Consider the following 19,191-nt stretch of genomic DNA (forward strand, 5'->3'; position numbering starts at 1 on the left):
CTTTGTTAGAAGTGAGGTTTCATGACAACTAAGACGACCTCTCTAACTTCAGATCTTACCACGTAAAAAGATGACCTCTGGCCCCTAGTCAGGCCAGTCTCCACTGCTGGACCTTGAGCCCTCACTGTTCTCTCAATTCCTTTACAAAATCAAATCCTCCTATTCCTCAAGATCTAATTCAAGGTCTGGGGCACCTGGGTGGCTCAGTCCGTTAAGGTCCGACTCTTGATTTTGGCTCAGGTCATGATCTCACTGTTCATGAGCTGGAGCCTGAGGCTGGGTTCTACACGGACAGCAAGGAGCCTGCTTGGGATTCTCTCCCTCCCTCCCTTCTTTCTCTCGGCCCCTCCTCTGCTTGTGCTCTCTCTCAAAAGAAAGAAACTTAAAAAGCTCTAATTCAAGGTCTAACTCAATCTAACTCTCCCCCTTACTCTGCCAGCTCACTACAACGCTTCTCTACTTTACGCTCGTATATTGGTTCTGTGGTACTTGATCATACACTTTCTAAATGTGAGCACACGGATGTGCTCACCAGTGTTTATTCTGATGCTGCCAAGAGCATGCCTTGATCACACAGTATTAAATATAAAACACGGGTCTTATCTAAGATTCTTATCTAAGGTTACATACATTTAACAAAAAGACACTTTCTTTAGAATATTTAAATACAGGGGTGCCTGGGTGGCTCTGTTGGTTAAGCATCCCACTTCGGCTCAGGTTATGACCTCCTAGTTCATGAGTTTGAGCCCCACATCGGGCTCTCTGCTGTCAGTGCAGAGCCCATTTTGGACCCTCTGTCTCCCTCTCTCTCTCTCTCTCGCACACAAATATTTAAAAAAAAGAATATTTAAATATAAACACCTTATATTTACAATATTTAGTCACAATTTTAATGATAATACATTACAGGGCAAATTTTTTATAATGTTTGTCTTTGCCTAAACTCTATCAAGTCTATCCTAATTTCAGCTCTTACCAATGTCCATCTCTAACCTATTAAAATATAAGCCTTCATTATGACTGATTTAGTAACGTAAGTAGTGGGTACAGTCTACCTGAATTACTAAGGAAACTAATATTGGAACCAACATACTGTTTTTGCTGATGAGAAAGGTTATTAATTTCTTTAACAAAAATTAATTGGTGGGGCGCCTGGGTGGCTCAGTCAGTTAAGCATCAGGCTCAGGTCGTGCACGATCTCACGGTTCAGGAGTTCGAGCCCTGTGTATTGACAGTGCAGAGCCTGCTTGGGATTCTCTTTCCCTCTCTCTCTGTTCCTCCTCCACTCATGTGTGCATACTCTCTCCCCACCCCCTTCGAAATAAACATAAAAAAATTAATTGGTAAACTACTTGGAAACTTCATCTGGATTTACTATTATGAACCTATTGTGCTTGTTAAAATTCTGTTCTAGAGGAAAGCAAGTAAGCCTTAGGACATAGAAAAGAATATGCAAAGTCATTTCCAGGTATTCCCACCAACAGTACGAAGTTGCTCTCCTGAGCGGAAGCATAGACTGGCCAAGTGATAGATTGTCTATCAAAATGACATCTAAGGGCAGTCTGCAAAAACACGATACAGGTGGCTGTCCAGCTATGAGGACTGCTGATTAACTAGTTGAGGAGCTCGTCAGATCTGCTACCCCAGAGCAGTGATAACTGTGGCAGAGCAGATACTAACACCACTTCTTCTGCTCCAAGTTAGTTCATTAGCATCATAAGTCACCAAGAACTTCACACCCAGTGAGTAAAATGTAGGAAGGCCCCTTGTGTTTTGACTTCTAAGAAGGTCACTGCCAAGGTTCATGTTTGACTAGGGCAGTTTTTCTTAGTTTGGGTAATAATATGCCTTCCCTTCAAGGCCTATACACACATACGCTCTGTTACCGGACTTTGGCACTGCGGGCCATATTTTCTTACGTGACCTTCTGCTAGAGGCCATTTCAAACCTATGAGGAAATGGGAAATACAAATCATAAACGATGAATACCGGATTTTAAAACTTTTGTACAACAGACTCAAGAGTTCTGCCATAAGTTCCCACATGGAGCCCCAAGCTACTTTCAGACTATATGTATGCAGTGCAAAATTACTCCAAACAATGGACATTGTTTGGCGATACAATCTATCACTTCAAAGAAAGTAGCTATTAACCTACCAATGAGACACACAACCCTCAACACAAATATCTCACATTATCATCTAAGAAACTGTATAGCACCTTCACAGCTTCAAACGCTAGTTGTTTAAAAGTCTATAATATGTTCTGTAAACTCTTTTAAAACGTGTTCTGTATGATAAGGAGTCACAGACAGATGTTTACTTCACAGTACTGAAGTCTCTGTTGGAGAAGTATCTTAGTCCCCATAAACAGGCCTGTAACACGAACAGGAGAACAACAAAGACCAAGAAGAAGGGCACAAACAGAACACCTGCTGTCCCAAGATTTAAGATGGTACTGTTCTCATGTAATCTTAGAATGGAAAGAATCTAGCACATAGTAGGTTACTGTGTGTTTATTATATTCAAATGAGACTATAACTGGAAAAGGGACTTGATAAAACAAAACTTGAGGAATCAGTAGAAGTCAGTGGTTACTTTCGTTTCTCTTTCAATTATCATTTCCTACGAAAAGACAACTAAGCCATAATGAAAAGTATTTGCATGACGTTATTATGACAGGATAAGCACACTCACATGGGCATGCTGAGTGTCTGTGTCTGCTCTGACGGATTCTCTAAGTCGGTTATCTTATCAAGTAGGAGAATACTTGGAATGTGCTTTAATGTGTTCAAATGTAATACTTCTGTACAGAGGGAATGAAAGCCATTGAGGACAGGCATGCTTCCCTCTCCCACACAACTCTGTTAGGAGAAAGCAACTTAAGTTTAGAAAGTTCCTAATATAGTTTCATCTGGCCCTTCCTCAGTGCAATGCAGAGGGACCAGCTTGTGACAACTGTGCCAGGACTCGCTTTGCTCCGTCCAGATTCTATGACAAAGTGAGACTGCGTTTAGCAATCCGATGATACATGTAGGGTGCCTATGTTACAAAATCTGTATAATGACATTATATAGAAGTGAGATTTACATCACATATAAAAATATTCTCTGCAGGGGCACCTGGGTGGTTCAGTTGGTTAAGCATCTGACTTCTGCTCAGGTCACGATCTCACGGTTCATGAGCCCGAGCCCCGCGTCGGGCTCTGTGCTGACAGCTCAGAGCCTGGAGCCTGCTTCAGATTCTGTGTCTCCCTCTGTCTTTGCACCTCCCCTGCTTGTGCTCTCTTTCTCTCTCCAAAATAAATAGACACTAAAAAAATTTTTTTTCTGCAGAAAAAAGAAAAAAAAATGCCTCATTCAGAAAGCTGTCCAGATATTGTTCAACATGAATAAGTAAACAATTTCAGTATGTAGTTTTATGTTCTTGTGAGACTGATTTTTCACCATCTATCTGTAAAAAGCGAAGGCACATGAACTTGGTCTGCACGTGCATGTGCAGAGACACACACACCAGCGAGGTCAGTGTTGTTTTAACAATACCTTTGCAATACTCAAACATCAATTTATTTAAAAACAAAATAAGAAAAGGTCCTACCAAGTGGAACACTATACCGAGAAAGTATTTTTAATACAGAAGAAAAAAATCTGTAAAGCTAAAAGAGAAAAGGTACAACCTTTTATAAATAATGCAATGGACACATGCCCAGAATAAACGAGAAACCAAGTAAAGCTTTTTTGGACAAACCCAAAAAAGAAATCTATCCACAAAGAAATTATATACTATATAAAACCAAAAGGCAGTCACAAGTTCCTGTTAAGATGAATTTCTGGATTCGCGGGTCCAGAGGGTTTAGATTCAGGCCAACAATTCAACTTGCATGAGGATATATTTTGATTTTCACATTAACAGGAAACTAAAGCATATTGCTACATGCATTTTGCATTTGCACTAAATTCTTAAAATTTGCTTCAATACAACAGTATAAGGACAGAAAAACTGAACATGTAGCTGCCACACGGGTCTCGAACCGCGTGAGGGAATGGTACTGGCGTCCTCTACTGTCGTTCTGTAGCTCCCACTTCTACCTTCAGAGGGAATGCTGGCAGAACGTTTTAATGTATGTAACAATATTCTTTGCAATCAATGTACAGTTTGCAGAAAGTTCTCAAAGGCAATTCCACAAATTTTACTTACGCAGCTTCTTCCGCGACGCTGAATTCTAAAATAAACATATTTTTGAGTGTCACAGTTATCAGCATTTTTCAGCATGTTACTCTTAAGAAAATAATATAAACATGGTAATGGCATCAATACTTAGGCAAAGACAAGCCTTTTGAATGAGTAAAATATACCAAGTATATAATTTTCACTCCCCTATGAAAATGATAATCTAACCAAAACTAGTATATAGATTAATGGCGCCACAAGACCTGCATCCATAGTCATCCTGGCCTACCTTCCACACTAATAGGTATTTATTACAGCTGGCTGGTATTAGAAAAACAGTAGATAGCCCTAGGGCAAGAGTTTCCTCCTACTGAAGTCAAGCAGTATAAGAGAGGCTCTAGGTTGCAATGATTGTCTCCTTAGCACTATCTCAGAATCTGAACCTCACTGAGTAGGGAAATACTAATAAACTAGGGAAACCCTACCTAAGAACCCCAATTGCATACTGATTTTTACATGATCAAATGCCAAGACCTTGTTCATTTAAGTTAAAATTAATATGCTTTTGTTAATGTCCCTTATAAAAGCATAGGTAATCTAAAAAACAGGAACAACAAAAATCAGCCCTACTTTTGTCCTTTGGTAATTAAAAAAAAAAAAAAAAGACTATCTTAAGATAACATTTATTATCAAATGTGCACCTGCCTTATGTGGCCCTCCAGCACTGCCACAAATCTCTCCTCTATTGCAATAAGAGAGTCCATGTGAATTAATATCTGATCGCTAGACTGAGGGTGGTAGGGGCATTACCAATCAGACGTGCATAAACAAGCATATCAAGTGCATATGTATAAGATGCTGAAAATAGATCATCTACAAAAATCTGTACAAACCATAAATACACTGAGTACCTGTAATATTCATGACGGTGTCCTAGGGGCTCAAATACAAAAACAAGACACATTATCTATCCTAAAGGAGCTCAGAGTCCAAGGGAGAGAGAAAGAAAAAAAAAAAACAAAACTATAAAAGAGGATGAAAGAAGTGATGAAGACAAATGTATAAATGAGAGTAAGAAGAAGGAAGCCCAATAACCTGGAGAAGCCAGGAAATGGTATGAAGTAGAATAGTCATTTGAACTGTCTTGAAGGATCAACAGGAACTACCCAAATGGTTGGAACAGTTTGGGAAAAGGAATAGCATGAGAAAAGTATATTCCACGTAGGTGGACTGAAGACAGGGCAAGAGGTCACAGGAAGAAATCAGTCCAGAAAGGTCAGACAGGGACTGATCTTTGGGCAATGGTCCACTGACTATGTGACTATTTGGTTGAGCATTGCAGAGGACATAATCCCAAGTGTCTTATAAGAAACACACTGGCCAACCTCAGTTCAGAGGTAGGTTGCCTTCACTTCACACAGGACGCTTCGCTCAGTAGGCTCCTCAACGACCCTAAGAGAATCCTATTAGTAAAAGCCCCTGGCCCCACACTTAAACTCGTGACACAAGATATCTGTAGAACAGATCCTTTAGGAAGAATAATCAAACTCTGCGTGAACTAATTCCTACCTGAATCTCAGTGAGTGAAATCCCATTCATGGAGAATGGGTTGAAGACATGCAGTGTCTCCAAACCTCTGGAGTTGAGACACTCTCAATCACATATAGCCGGCTGTACTGGCCTCTTAGGAGACTGTCTTTACTGAACTGCTCTTTCTCATTCTGCTGTCAGCCAGTGAGGATGAACGCTCTGAGGCTATGTGTGACATTAAACTTAAAGATAAAGACGCTGGTCACGACAGTGTACAATGTCTTCCGTGAGGAGCCATGTGTGGGAGGTCTTTCTCTCAAGTCCTTCAGAAATGGTCATATTTTTTCTGAGCGTAGGATATGCTTTAATCTTACGGATTTGTCAATGATACTATCCAGTTTCCCCCTAGAGAAGATGCCAGAAAGCTCAAGCCAATTTATGGACCCATATTTTATAAGAATATAGAACCTATGTATTTTGTGTATTAACCATATAACATATGTTTTATATACCAACCTTACACCCTTATTTTCCCTTTAATTTATTCTCTAATATTGTGGTGCTGCTGTCATTGTAGCATACATATTTATGTCCACCACTTTAGCTCTTTATGGGAACACAGCAGGGTATGAAAATACATCAACCAGTTAGCTGATGGGTTCAAAAAACTTAGAGTATTATATGCGAGGCCTATGCTGAAGGCTGGGGATAAAAATGGTCAGGGAGACAGACTTGATTCTAATGGGCATGAAATTGAAAGTTCATAGATGAAATAGACAAATGATAATACAGTCAGTAAAACATCTATGCAGGGCTGGCAGAGGAGGGAACACACTCATATGGGGAACAAAGAAGTCTAAGAGCCGTGAAGGTTTCCTGAATGAGGCTAGGAGGGGCTATGCCCTGGTAGGGAAGGCTCAGAGTACTGTGCACTCTGGGAATGGGAAGCAGTTCAGGAAGGCAAGGAGTAAAGGGACAACAAAGGAGAATGGAGAGAGGTGAGAAAGCTAAGCAAAGACCAGGTCATGGAGGGCCTGGAAAGTCATGTTAAAAAAAAAAAGGAGATTTTTAAAAAATGTTTATTTCTTTAAGAGAGAACACAAGTGGGGGAGGGGCAGAGAGAGAAAGAGAAAACCCAAGCAGATTCCGTGCTATCAGCACAGAGCGCGACACGGAGCTCAATCTCGCAACCATGAGATCATGACCTGAGCCGAAATCAAGAGTCGGACACTCAACCGACTGAACCACCCCGGTACACCTAAAGAAAGTAGATTTAACCTTGGAGCATTGTGAAACCCAGGACGGGTTCTGGCCAGGAGCTGACACAATCAGATTTGCACTGTAACGTTTATCGAGTGTTTGCTCTTTTCCAGGCACTGTGCTAAGTGCTTTATGTACTGCACTGAGTCCTTATAAGAGCCCTACAAAGTAAGCACAGTTACTTCATTTTACAGATGATGGAAGTAAGGCTTGCTGAGGGACACTGCTAATTCCGGTGATGCCAGGGTTCTCCCCAGGTCTCCTGAGTCCGGAGCCTGAGCCTCTAACTTAGTGTGCTTCCATCCTCATTTACAAAAAGGCTTGATGTTCCAGTACAACATGGAGAAAGGACTGGTTAAGGCAGGCCCAGAACTAGGAAGACCAGCTGAGCCGCTATCCGGTAATTCAGGGGAGATATGATGGCAGAGAGAATGAAAAGAGAAGAATGAATTTGAGAGTAAAGAGAATCCCAAGGCACTTACTGGTTGGGGTTTTACGGCACGTGAGAGAAGCAGAGGGGTCGGATCCAAGAATGACGCCCAGGTTGTAACTTGAGTAACTGAGTTGATGATAAACAGCGGTTAAGGCGAAGGCTCCACAGCTAGGTTCCTAGCTCTGCCATTTCAAAGGTGGAAATCTTGGATGACTACTTCTCTGTAGCTCGGTTTCCTCATGCATAAAAGGAAGATGATAATGAAACCTCCTCTAAGAATGGGATGATTTAGTTCATGTGAAGCACTTAGGATAATCCTGGCACATAAGTACACAGTCTCACCAATATTACCATTATCATCATTATAGTGCCAGCAATTGGTGTGGGGATATGGGAGGAACAGCAGTGCAGGGGGAAATGACAAGTTCAATTTTCAACACTAAAGTGCCTACAGCACCTCCAAATGGCAAAGGTCACATGTATGGCTCTGCACTAAGAAAGGGATTTACAAACAAAAGATTTGAACTCAAGCCAAGAGCATATGGAATGATCATTCAAGCCACCAACCTGAGTGACATGGAGTGGGATAACAAAGGAACCCAGGAGGCCTTATAAGGAACACAGATACTGAAGGGATACCCAGGTAGGAAGACTCTACAAATGAGTCTTGAGAAGTGGCCAGAGATGTAGGAGAAAAAAGGAGAAGCCCCAGGGAGAAAGTATTTCAAGAAGAATCTACACTGCCAGTTGTTGCTAGGAGAGGAAGTAAGATATGGATGGAAAGATATTCAATGGATTTAGTAATAAAATCTTTGCCCTAATGGTCTAGGTAACATGGCCACTGCTGTCCGTTTTGGAAGCTAAGAAGTAAAATGTATTAGAACAGCTATTAATAACAGGTCCACTATGCTAACTAAGTCCTATTAGAGTGGAAAAAGATAGTTCAGATGACTGCCAGCAGTGGAAATAGGGATGGACCCTTAGAAGATCACTAAAGGACAGTATCTGGGGATTAAAGCAAGGAACAAAGCACTACAGGTTTTAGCCTGAACAGACTTAACTAGACGCACGATGCACAAAGCATAAGGCAGTCCAGAATAGTCAATTAATTCAAATAGGTTGGCTCACGTGGTATGAAGAGGGGCTTCTGAGTGGTAAAATTTAAAAAGTAGATTAGAACCATATTATAGAAAGGCCTGACCATGGAATATGGAAGTGATGCAAACGTTTAAATGCCTTTCCTCCCTGGAAAATGCCTAATTATTCTTTAATTCTCAGCTCATATGCCACCTCTTCAGTGTCACTTTAGGTAAAGATCAACTAACCTTCATGTCCTCAAAATACTTTCTATTCACATCTTACGGCACTGCGTTACGATTATGTTTTCTAAACCGTATGATACTCACAGGAATGGACTATGTCTTGGTACCTGCGTCTTGCAGGCCAAACAACACCTGTGCCCAAGAAACATTTTCTGAATAAATATATACACAATGACATTAGAGTGGCACCTTATGAAGACTGAGAGCTAAGTAATATGGATTGGCAAAGAAGAAACCAGAGGTAGACCAGTCAGAAAGCCAGGAAGTAAAAAGGAGAAGTAATGGGGTCCCATCCATTCAGGCCACTGTGGAAACAGAAGAAGGTGGGATGTCTCTCTAAAAGGCAGTATCAGTAGAATTTGGTGGCCGATTGAAATAAGACAGAGAACAGGAGTAAATTTTTTTTAAAAAACATTAAGAAAATGGGGGCCCCTGGGTGGCTCAATCGGTTAGGCGTCCGACTTTGGCTCAGGTCATGATCTCATAGTTTGTGAGTTCAGGCCCTGCATCGGACCCTGTGCTGACGGCGCAGAGCCTGAAGCCTGCTTGGGATTCTGTGTCTCCCTCTCTTTCAGCTCCTCCCCCACTCACGCTCTGTCTCTCTCTCCCTCAAAACTAAATAAACATTAAAAAAAAAAAAAGTCATTTAAAAACCTTAAAAAAATGTATACCCTTTGACTCAGTAATTAGCCTTGGAAATATATCCCAAGGGAATAATTAGAGATTTATGCATACTTTGGTATTATTTATAAGGGTGGTAAACTGGAAACAATTTTAACTTTGAACAATGGAGGGCTAGTTAAATAGTGGTCCTTCTAATATGTGCAAACATTAACATATACTTATGCCAATTATGCAAGGATAATGATAAAACATGCACATTATAATAAGTCTTAAAAATATTTCTAAAACAAAATATATGATCTGACTTTAATTTTGTTTGCTATGTATGAATACAGGTGGAAAAACACAGGAAGAGTTTCTGTCAAAAAGTATACAAGGCACACACCAGGTATTTCTGAGATGTGACTGAGCAGACCATAGGTACCTTTTCCTTCTTTATAATGAACTTTCCAATATTTTTATAATAAATATATTGTTTTTATAATTTAAAAAATCCCGTTTTTACAGGAAGTAAGTTAGTATTGAGAAAAATCAAGTCACCAGTTTATTGTTTTGAGGCTCAGCGGCAAAAGAAAATTACGGGACCACAATTTGAAAGAACAGTAGGAGTGTCACTTTCTTTGTTTTGCCTTACAGATTAGAGATATGAAGGAGGAGCAGATAAATATAGGAACCAGAATAATGACATGCTTTACAAAAAGGAAACCTTTACAAAAGGAAACCCTTGATGTATTTTTCCATTTAAACAAAATGCAGAGTATAGCTAAGGGTACCAGGGAGAAGGTCTTGGAAAGAGAGAAGAAAAAGAAAAAATCCTACAAAGGTTACATCTTTGTAGCACTTGGCACAGAAAAATTGTTAACTTACTACATAGTGGGAAGAACATGGGCTTTGGCATCAAATGGAGCAGAAGTGAACTCATGTACCACCCAGCAGCCATGTGACCCTGGGCAAGTCGCTAGAGTGAGTCTGTCTCCTCAGGGGTGGCATGGGGCAAAGCACTGCCTAGCGCAGCCATGGGAATGAAATGATCTGTATGACAGTGACTAGTCGGGTAGACATGAGCTCAGGACCCCACCACTGGACTTTGATTCATTTAGCAGGTCTGAGCCCACACCTGATCATCTGTGTTTTAAATAGCTCCCTGGGCATTAGTACTGCTTGGGCAGGGTAGAGAAACATGTGAACCGCTCAGTGCCTGGCACATGGTAGGTACTTGTTAGATGGCTGTTTTTATGTAGAGAATGAGGGCTCTGTCACTTTTCATTAACACAATGCCAAGACCTGTCCTAAATGAGCAGCTCAGATTTTCTGCTATGAAAGAGAACTAAAATGAACAAAGATAACAGAAATGTCATTAAAGACCTAAAGGCATGCCATGGCATTCAGAGATTCAACCTGACAGACTCCAAAGGTCTTTGACATGTGATCACATATAATTTTGCTGAGGAGAATTTAAATCATTTCTGCTTCATGACATGTAGGACCAAGTCCTTTAGTTGATCCATGTGCTTTCTTACTGATCAGAACCCAGGTTCATTTAGGTTTGCTGTATTCTATTCATCACCATAAAAAGATGAAAGCATTGTTCTTTGTAAAAGGGTCTCAAAAGAGAGTCAAATGCTATGCTACAGAGAAATTTGCAAATTTGGGGAAATGGAAAAGGTTTCAGAAAATATTCTAGCAAATGTCAAAGATCTACTGTATAATTACATTTTTTAAACATAAGGGAAAGGTCTTATCCTTTTTCATAGTTTCCAGCAATAAAAAGTCACATGAAAAGGTCAGAGTGCATGGCATTTAGTGCACCCAATATTTCAACAGTTTTTCTCTCTTTCTTCCTAGTATCCTAGATTATGCTAGCCGTTAGGAAGAGTCACCGAAATGCAATCCCGAGGGAGGCTCATCACTCATCAACTAGGATAAACATAATGTGAGCCACAGAGAGCGATGGCTCCTGCTAGCCATCTTTGGTCCCCCACCATCTACATCCACTATAGGCAAGAAACAGAATGGATTATTAGCTGTGCATGAAGCAAAAAGTCCAAGAAATTAAAACACTCTGAAAACACTGAAGATTGAGCTATCTATGATTAGTCTACTGCCTAAGTGCCAACTTTCATGGAGCAAATGAGAACTATCATAGACCAAAATGAGAGAGCCAGACACAGGACTACCAGATACTACATATGTAATCTGGGGGTTCAAGTAAGCAATTCTTTGTCCCTGAATACAGACCGAAGAGTTTTTAAACCAGATGTGCTGATCTAAATTACCTGGTGGGAATTTTATTTTTTCCTTAGTGACTAACCCTATATCCCCTAGATTAGTAGAAATACACCATCTTTCATATTTAGAATATAAACATATGAGCTAAATATGGATTATCTTGGAATTTAAAAACTCAACACTTGGGGTGCCTGGGTGGCTCAGTCGGTTAAGCGCCTGACTTCAGCTCAGGTCATGATCTCGTGGTGAGTTCGAGCCCCGCATCAGGTTCCATGCTGACAGCTCAGTGCCTGGAGCCTGCTTCAGATTCTGTATGTGTGTGTGTGTGTGTGTGTGTGTGTGTGTGTGTGTGTGTGTGTGTGTCTGCCCCTCCCCTGCTCACACTCTGCCTCTCTCTCTCTCAAAAATAAATAAACATTAAAAAAATTATTTTAAAAAACCCCAAAACTTAAATATATCTATATGATGTTTTATAGTCTTAACACATGAGCTGATTTGCTTGAATGACTTCAGCTAGAAATGGACATCTAAAAACATGGCTATTTGGGAGCAGGAGTTTAAGTTTTTCAACAATGGCTCCAAACAACCTTCTTAACTACTGTCTATTATTCTACAGTACAAGTCTTCAGCTCGATCACATTCATTGTGCCTAGTTTACTGCACAGCCTCATACTGGCCCAAACTCTATGCCCTTTCTTGTACTCTTCCTATCTTGCCCTCAGCCATCCTTGAAAGTCCAAGGAAGAAATTAGGCTTCTTAAAGAAGTGAAGTGTTTCAGGGCGCCTGGGTAGCTCAGTCGGTTAAGCGTCTGACTTTGGCTCAGGTCATGATCTCGCGATCTGTGGGTTTGAGCCCGCGTCGGGCTCTGTGCTGACAGCTCAGAGACTGGAGCCTGTTTCAGATTCTGTGTCTCCCTCTTTCTCTGACCCTCCCCTGTTCATGCTCTCTCTCTCTCTCTCTCTCTGTCTCAAAATAAATAAATGTTACAAGTGAAGTGTTTTAATACTATATGCTCCCTCTTTACTGAACACTCCTATAATTACTCAAAATGTTTATATACTATATACCATAAAATTTAACATGTAATGTGATATTTTTTAAGATTTTTCTAGGTGTATTCTTATCTACCCAAGAAGACTGTAAACTTCTAGGCAAGGTCATATTTTATTTTTAATGTCTACCAGTTTATTAAAGGATATGATAAAGCATACATATGAACAGTCAGAGGAAGAGATACATAGGGTCTGGGAGGGTCCCAAGCAGAGCAGCTCTGTCCCTGTGGAGTTAGGTCAGTTATCTTCCTGGTATGTAGATGTGTTCACTAGGCAAGGTCATATTTTAAACAAGACACACCCTCAAACAAATATGAAGTGTTTTATCCTCACCCCCAACCACTTTAACCTAACTTCAAGTGTTTCAAATGTACACATTTGTGCCGCCTAATGGTGAAAAGTAATTATTGCAGGGTTATAACAGTAATTGGCTTCTAAAACATTTAACAAAATCAAATAATGGTGGGACCAAATCTTTATTTAAAATCAAAGAAGAGTAAAGCTATTGTTAAAAATGATGAAGCACCAGGGGCGCCTGGGTGGCTTAGTTCGTCGGTCATCCGACTTCAGCTCAGGTCATGATCTCGCAGTTTGTGGATTCCAGCCCCATGTCGGGCTCTGTGCTGACAGCACAGAGCCTGGAGGCTTGCTTCAGATTCTGTGTCTCTCTCTCTCTGCCTCTCCCTTGCTCATGCACGTGCTCACTCGCTCTCTCTCAAAAATAATAAATGAACATTAAAGAAAAATTTTTAAAAAATGATACAGCACCAGAGATGATGATAATATAACTAACTTTTGGTATGAATGAGTTACAAGTTTAAAATTGTCTGATAAATTTATTAGCACTGTGAATTAAAAAAAAAAAAAAACTTTCTCATATGAAAAGCCTTTTTTCCCTAAGTTAGAAAATTCCTTTTGGGTTTGGGTTAATATAGTACTGGAAAAACATATAATCACATACTGGAAGGTTGTGAAATCATCCAAGACAGATAATCTATCAGTGTAATACATACTTAGAAGAACATCCAGGACACTAGGCTTGTCTTATTTTTCAGATAAAAGGAAAAAACATTTAACTCAACCATGTGCAGAACATTCCATACCTTCAAGAAGGTTATGCTCTAGTAAGAGTATAGAGCAAGCACATTAATGGTGAAATTTAAGGTACTCAGGGTAAACCTTTTGCAGTTACTACCACAGGAATAACACATTTGTGTAACATTATATAATGGGTGCTATATTTCAGGGTAAATGTGTGTCTTCTAAATGTTCCTAATCTCTGTGACATGTATTCTGAACAGAAGTGCAGAGGCTACTTTCCTTGTTTTGCATTTTCATTTATTCACTCCTTCTTGGTAGGACTTCATCCTTAGTTTCTTGATGTCCTAAACTTCTCACGTGCCCATTGCCAAACAGACATCAGCAATGCTGAATTTAGTTATTATGGTGAGCAGTATTCCACTGGAATAATTTATTTATATAGTCATTTGTTTTAACAGAGAGCTTCTTTTTTCACCTAACTGCTTATCAAAAGCAGATCTCAGGAAGCTAAAGATCAGAAAGTTGGGCTTGGCCCTTTTGGGGGCTTTAATTTGTTTCTAAGATCTTCACTTCTGATCCTTGATGAAACTTTTGATGCTCACTAGATACCACCCCTCATCCCCCAAAAGTAGAGCTGCCCTTGACTCTCCACCTGATTCCCCCTCCCCTGTCATCTTAGGCAGAACCATAACCTCCTCCTTCGGGACTACCATCCCTCCATGATCTGGCCATTTAGCTATCGCTTTTTCTTTTTCTTTTTCAACATGTTTTTTGAGGGAAACCACTCAGTTCACTATTACAAAAGTGCTTTATGGAGACTCTGTTAACTAAAATCATACTACAAATACAAGAGGCATGGGGCATGCCTGGGTGGCTCAGTTGGTTAAGCGTCTGGCTTCAGCTCAGGTCATGATCTCACAACTCGTAAGTTCGAGTCCCACGTCAGGCTCTGTGCTGACAGCTCAGAGCCTGAAGCCTGTTTCAGATTCTATGTCTCCCTCTCTCTCTGCCCCTCCCCTGCATGTGCTCCGTCTCTTTTTCTCTCAAAAATAAATAAACATTAAAGAAAAATTTTAAAAATTTTTTTTTAACGTTTATTTATTTTTGAGACAGAGAGAGACAGAGCATGAACGGGGGAGGGGCAGAGAGAGAGGGAGACACAGAATCGGAAGCAGGCTCCAGGCTCTGAGCCAACAGCCCAGAGCCCGACGCGGGGCTCGAACTCACGGACCGTGAGATCGTGACCTGAGCTGAAGTCGGATGCTCAACCGACTGAGCCACCCAGGCGCCCCTAAAGAAAAAATTTTTAAAGAGCATAGGATATTCAGTCAGAGGAACCAGATTCTAATAACTCTGACAAGCTTCTTCATCTCAATTTCTGCTTCAGTTTTGTCCTACAAGTTAAATATTAATAATGATAACTACCATGTATGGTAATTGTCAGGATTAACTGACCTTAGGCATAGGAAATACTTGGCTCAATGCCTGGTACTTAGTAAGTGCTCAATAAATGTTAGCTGCTGTTACTATAATCACAATCCTATTTCTTTATTATTATAAGGTACAGATTCTATTCCACTTTTCTAACTGAAGTAAATAGAACCATCTAACCGTGTTTCTCTTTTTTCTGATATGGTGGGTGGGGGAATCAGTTGCCAGTTCTAGCAGGAAAAATTACACAGTGGTTGTCGACTAGTTCTCTGAGTGATGACTAAGTAACACACATTCCCCAAAGTTATAAATCAGCTTGCTTCTGAAATATTTTCCAGATCTCAGAACAGAGAGCTCTACAGATATATCCTTATCCACTATAAAATAATCTATTATCCTGCCTACATTTAGGAAGATCTTTTTTAGCAAAAGATGCATTCCAACAGCATGCTTGTATATACAGAGAAATCCAGTCGATGAATGTGTTCTATGATGTCACAAATACCTTCAAAGAAATCATTAAATACTATAAGCTATCAGATTAGTAAGGACATAAAAAACACATTATTGAATAAGAAGGGTGAGCCTAAGCTGGATGCCACAGTTAAGTGGTACCACATATTAAAACAAAAACACACAAAAAACCATCGCCACTTTAATGTCTTGGTGCCTCCCTGTCCCATTCCGTAGGCAGGAAAAACTGTGTTCTCCAGGAGCTTCACTGGGTAGATGGACACTTGCTATTCATATACAATATGGCCATCAAGCCCACAAGCCCATTTCACATTACCTATGACCATAGAATTTCAAGAGCAAGCCAAACTAATAGGAACAACATTTTTGGTTTACTATCACAATGTAGTTTTGGATTGACTATACGTTTTTTTTAATCATGGGTATTTAGTTGGAAAGATGCTTCAGCCTGGGAGAGTTCATTAAGATTATACTTTGTACCTTAAAGCACATTAAACCCTAAAGGAACAACAATGATGCCATTAGGGAAAGATAAAAGAACTTTATACCTTTGCTTGTATGATGGTTCAACATCTTTCATGTTAATCCACAAGCAGTTTTATGACAATGTAGCAATTATCAGATGAAGGTGATAATTTGTCACAGATGCCATCATCGTACAATATGGCTTGGTAGAAATCAGAGTGGAGAGCAGAAACACGTAAACAAGATTTTCTTCTAGGTGACTGTGGGCTTCAAATCATTCTTGTAAAATCAGTAACACGTCAGCACGTTTCTGGATAGTTCCATTTCCATATACTTTCATAAATGTTATGTGTCTCTACACATGTATGTATCCATATACAAACGTACAAACATGCAGCAATAAGATGTACAATTGGCTTTTATATAACAAATATAAAAATGTAAGCATTTAAATGGATGTGATATCATCAATGAATCACCTTGTCCTGATATGCCCTTCAACAGACACAACTCTTAAGGAAGTGTGAGGTAGAATTATGAGCTACAAAGTAGGAAGCAGAAGAATGAGGTTCTATCCCTGACTACAGAAATTTCCTAACCACCTGGAGGTCAGTTCAACTTAACTGTAAAATGGAGGATGCAGTCAGTACTTGCCTTCCTACCAATCAGAATCATTTGTTGGAATGAGCGGAATAATGAATGCAAAAATACTTTATAAGGTATAAAGAACAATAGTGTAAGTGTTAAGATACTTTCAAGGTAGTTTTGCTACTTTGAGAAGAATTTAAAAAGAGAATGATAGTCTACTTGTATTATTTTCTGTTATTCCAAGAGAAGGAAACATTTTTTATAAGGCTATCTTTGATATTTGATAAAGAATATATACTAAGACATTTTAGTGCATGGGGTCAATTTAGTATAAATGTGACAGTATCTTACACCTTGAGAAAAAAATATGAAAAAGTGCTTTGTAAATTCTAAAGGGCTACATACAAAGTTCAGCAACTGTTGCCACTTACATAGAAACACAGCCTTTTGATGGTGCTTACCTTCTCTTAGGCGGTCTACGACAAAAGTGAAGCCTGTAGTTCTTGGGTGTAAGACATATTCATATTTCTGAAGCCCATTCTTTTCAGCAAAATCATTACTTCGAGCTTTGCTGTTTTCTAAACAAAACAACAAACTGTTAGAAGCCATAAAATAAAGGAAGAGAAGTGAGATAAGGAAGCCCTGAAGGATTTCTTTGATGAAACGGCAGTTATTCCATCTGTAAATACCGAATATGGCATATTGAGTCAAATGAGAAGATACAAACACTGTGGTCCCTAACAAAGATCCTAGAGTTTGTGGAATTTTGAAATTTTTATAATAAGGTATTAAATAGGACCTGTTAGAATGTTTCCTGAAATTCATATTAAAATCTTTAAAATTCTTGGGGCGCCTGGGTGGCGCAGTCGGTTAAGCGTCCGACTTCAGCCAGGTCACGATCTCGCGGTCCGGGAGTTCGAGCCCCGCGTCGGGCTCTGGGCTGATGGCTCAGAGCCTGGAGCCTGTTTCTGATTCTGTGTCTCCCTCTCTCTCTGCCCCTCCCCCGTTCATGCTCTGTCTCTCTCTGTCCCAAAAATAAATAAATGTTGAAAAAAAAAATAAAAAAAAAATCTTTAAAATTCTTAAAGGGATTTCATAAAATAGTCAACATACAATGAAAACTGAGGTACAAATAAAATACTAACAAACCGAAATTTTCATAAAATAGTCCTTACATAACAAAAACTGAAATACCAAAAGAGGTTAATAAAACTAAAATACTTTAAATAAACATAAGGACCTCTGCACTCAGAAAAAAACAAGTAGTCAATATGCCAAATACATCAAATCAACATTTTTTTAGCCCAGTAATTTAGGGCTTCAATGCAAAGTGAAATCTCTGCCCTGCTCAGGCATAGAGCATGCTAATATTACTAACCAAAACCTCTCCCCAACAGAATGGGCACATGATTAGCACATCGTGTACAAACATCTGAACATGGTTTGGCTGAATATAGTTACAGAGTCAAGTATATGTTCCAGTTGTTGGCAAAAGTTGCTTTTTCCATTCCATGAGGTAACTTTGTAAGTTCCAAGAAGAACCAAACCCATTATTCAGCAAATATATTTGGAAAAAGTAGTGTTCAGAAATTTGGCCTCAACTGCTGGGAGAGATCATGAAATACCTTCTGATGACAGCAGATGTTAGAATCCGCAACTCTCAGCTGCATCCTAAAATTTATAGACTATTCCAAGTCACAAGAAAAAAAACTTTCTCTATATAAACCCAACCTTCCTCAGAATAAATTTAAGATCACAGAGTCCTCAAACCTCAAAAACCATAGATGAATTCTTCAACATGACAATATTCAAAGAATACCCCTTTAAAGGTGTTACACTATTTTATAGTTGAAGAATCGAGTCAAAGAACTAATACCCACAGTCCCTAGCAAGACAAAAGTACAGGCTGGAAACATGAAAAGGAGTAAGCTCTTCTCACGTTCATTTGAGAATATCCTGGGCATGGGACTCCAAAATAGTTTTTGATAGACAGCTAGGAGGCCCTTCCATGGAATGAAGAGTCCCAGGGACACTACAAAGATGAGTAGTTAACTACTCTTCAGTTTCCTCTTCTGGTGCATCACAGACTCTGGGGATCGGAACTCTGTCGTAGAATGGGAACCCAAGTAGTTCTAAAAATGTAAGGTCACAACGTGGAGCAGTAGAGATAATCAGAGACACAAAGAGATTAGAGATGCAGATTTTTCCTTCCATCCCCACTTCATCTACCCAACCCTGGACTCTGATTATTAGTAAGCATACCAGCCTCCCTCTTTCTGACTACAGCCTCCTGTCTCGTCAGCTCACTGCTGGTAACACTCCAGTGCCAGCCCTTCTTACTCCTTACACTTGGAGTTGACTACTGGCCACTCTGCATTCTCAAACCAGCCAGGCATGTTTCTACTTCAGGGTCTGTGCAGGTATTCCTTTCCCTGCCTGGAATGCCTTCCAGATACCTGCAAGGTTTTCTGCTTCATTCAATTAGTCTCTACTTTAAGAGAAATTTAACGGGCTTCTTTTGACAAACTTCTATAAAAGAGTACTCTATACCCTATCTATCTATTCCTCTCCC

The 19,191-nt window shown here is 39.8% G+C and overlaps 1 protein-coding gene across 2 annotated transcripts in view; it reads right to left on the reverse strand.

Moving 5' to 3' along the window:
* LCLAT1 (lysocardiolipin acyltransferase 1) overlaps positions 1 to 19,191 on the reverse strand; it is a 186,533-nt gene that overhangs the window by 52,909 nt on the left and 114,433 nt on the right. For both annotated transcript variants that reach the window (XM_043604210.1, XM_043604209.1), the window contains exon 5: positions 17,081 to 17,197. In XM_043604210.1, coding sequence (XP_043460145.1) covers positions 17,081 to 17,197 — 117 coding nt within the window. The remainder of the gene's footprint in view (positions 1 to 17,080; positions 17,198 to 19,191) is intronic.

Source organism: Prionailurus bengalensis, chromosome A3 (genome assembly GCF_016509475.1).
Source record: "Prionailurus bengalensis isolate Pbe53 chromosome A3, Fcat_Pben_1.1_paternal_pri, whole genome shotgun sequence".
NCBI lineage: Eukaryota > Metazoa > Chordata > Mammalia > Carnivora > Felidae > Prionailurus > Prionailurus bengalensis.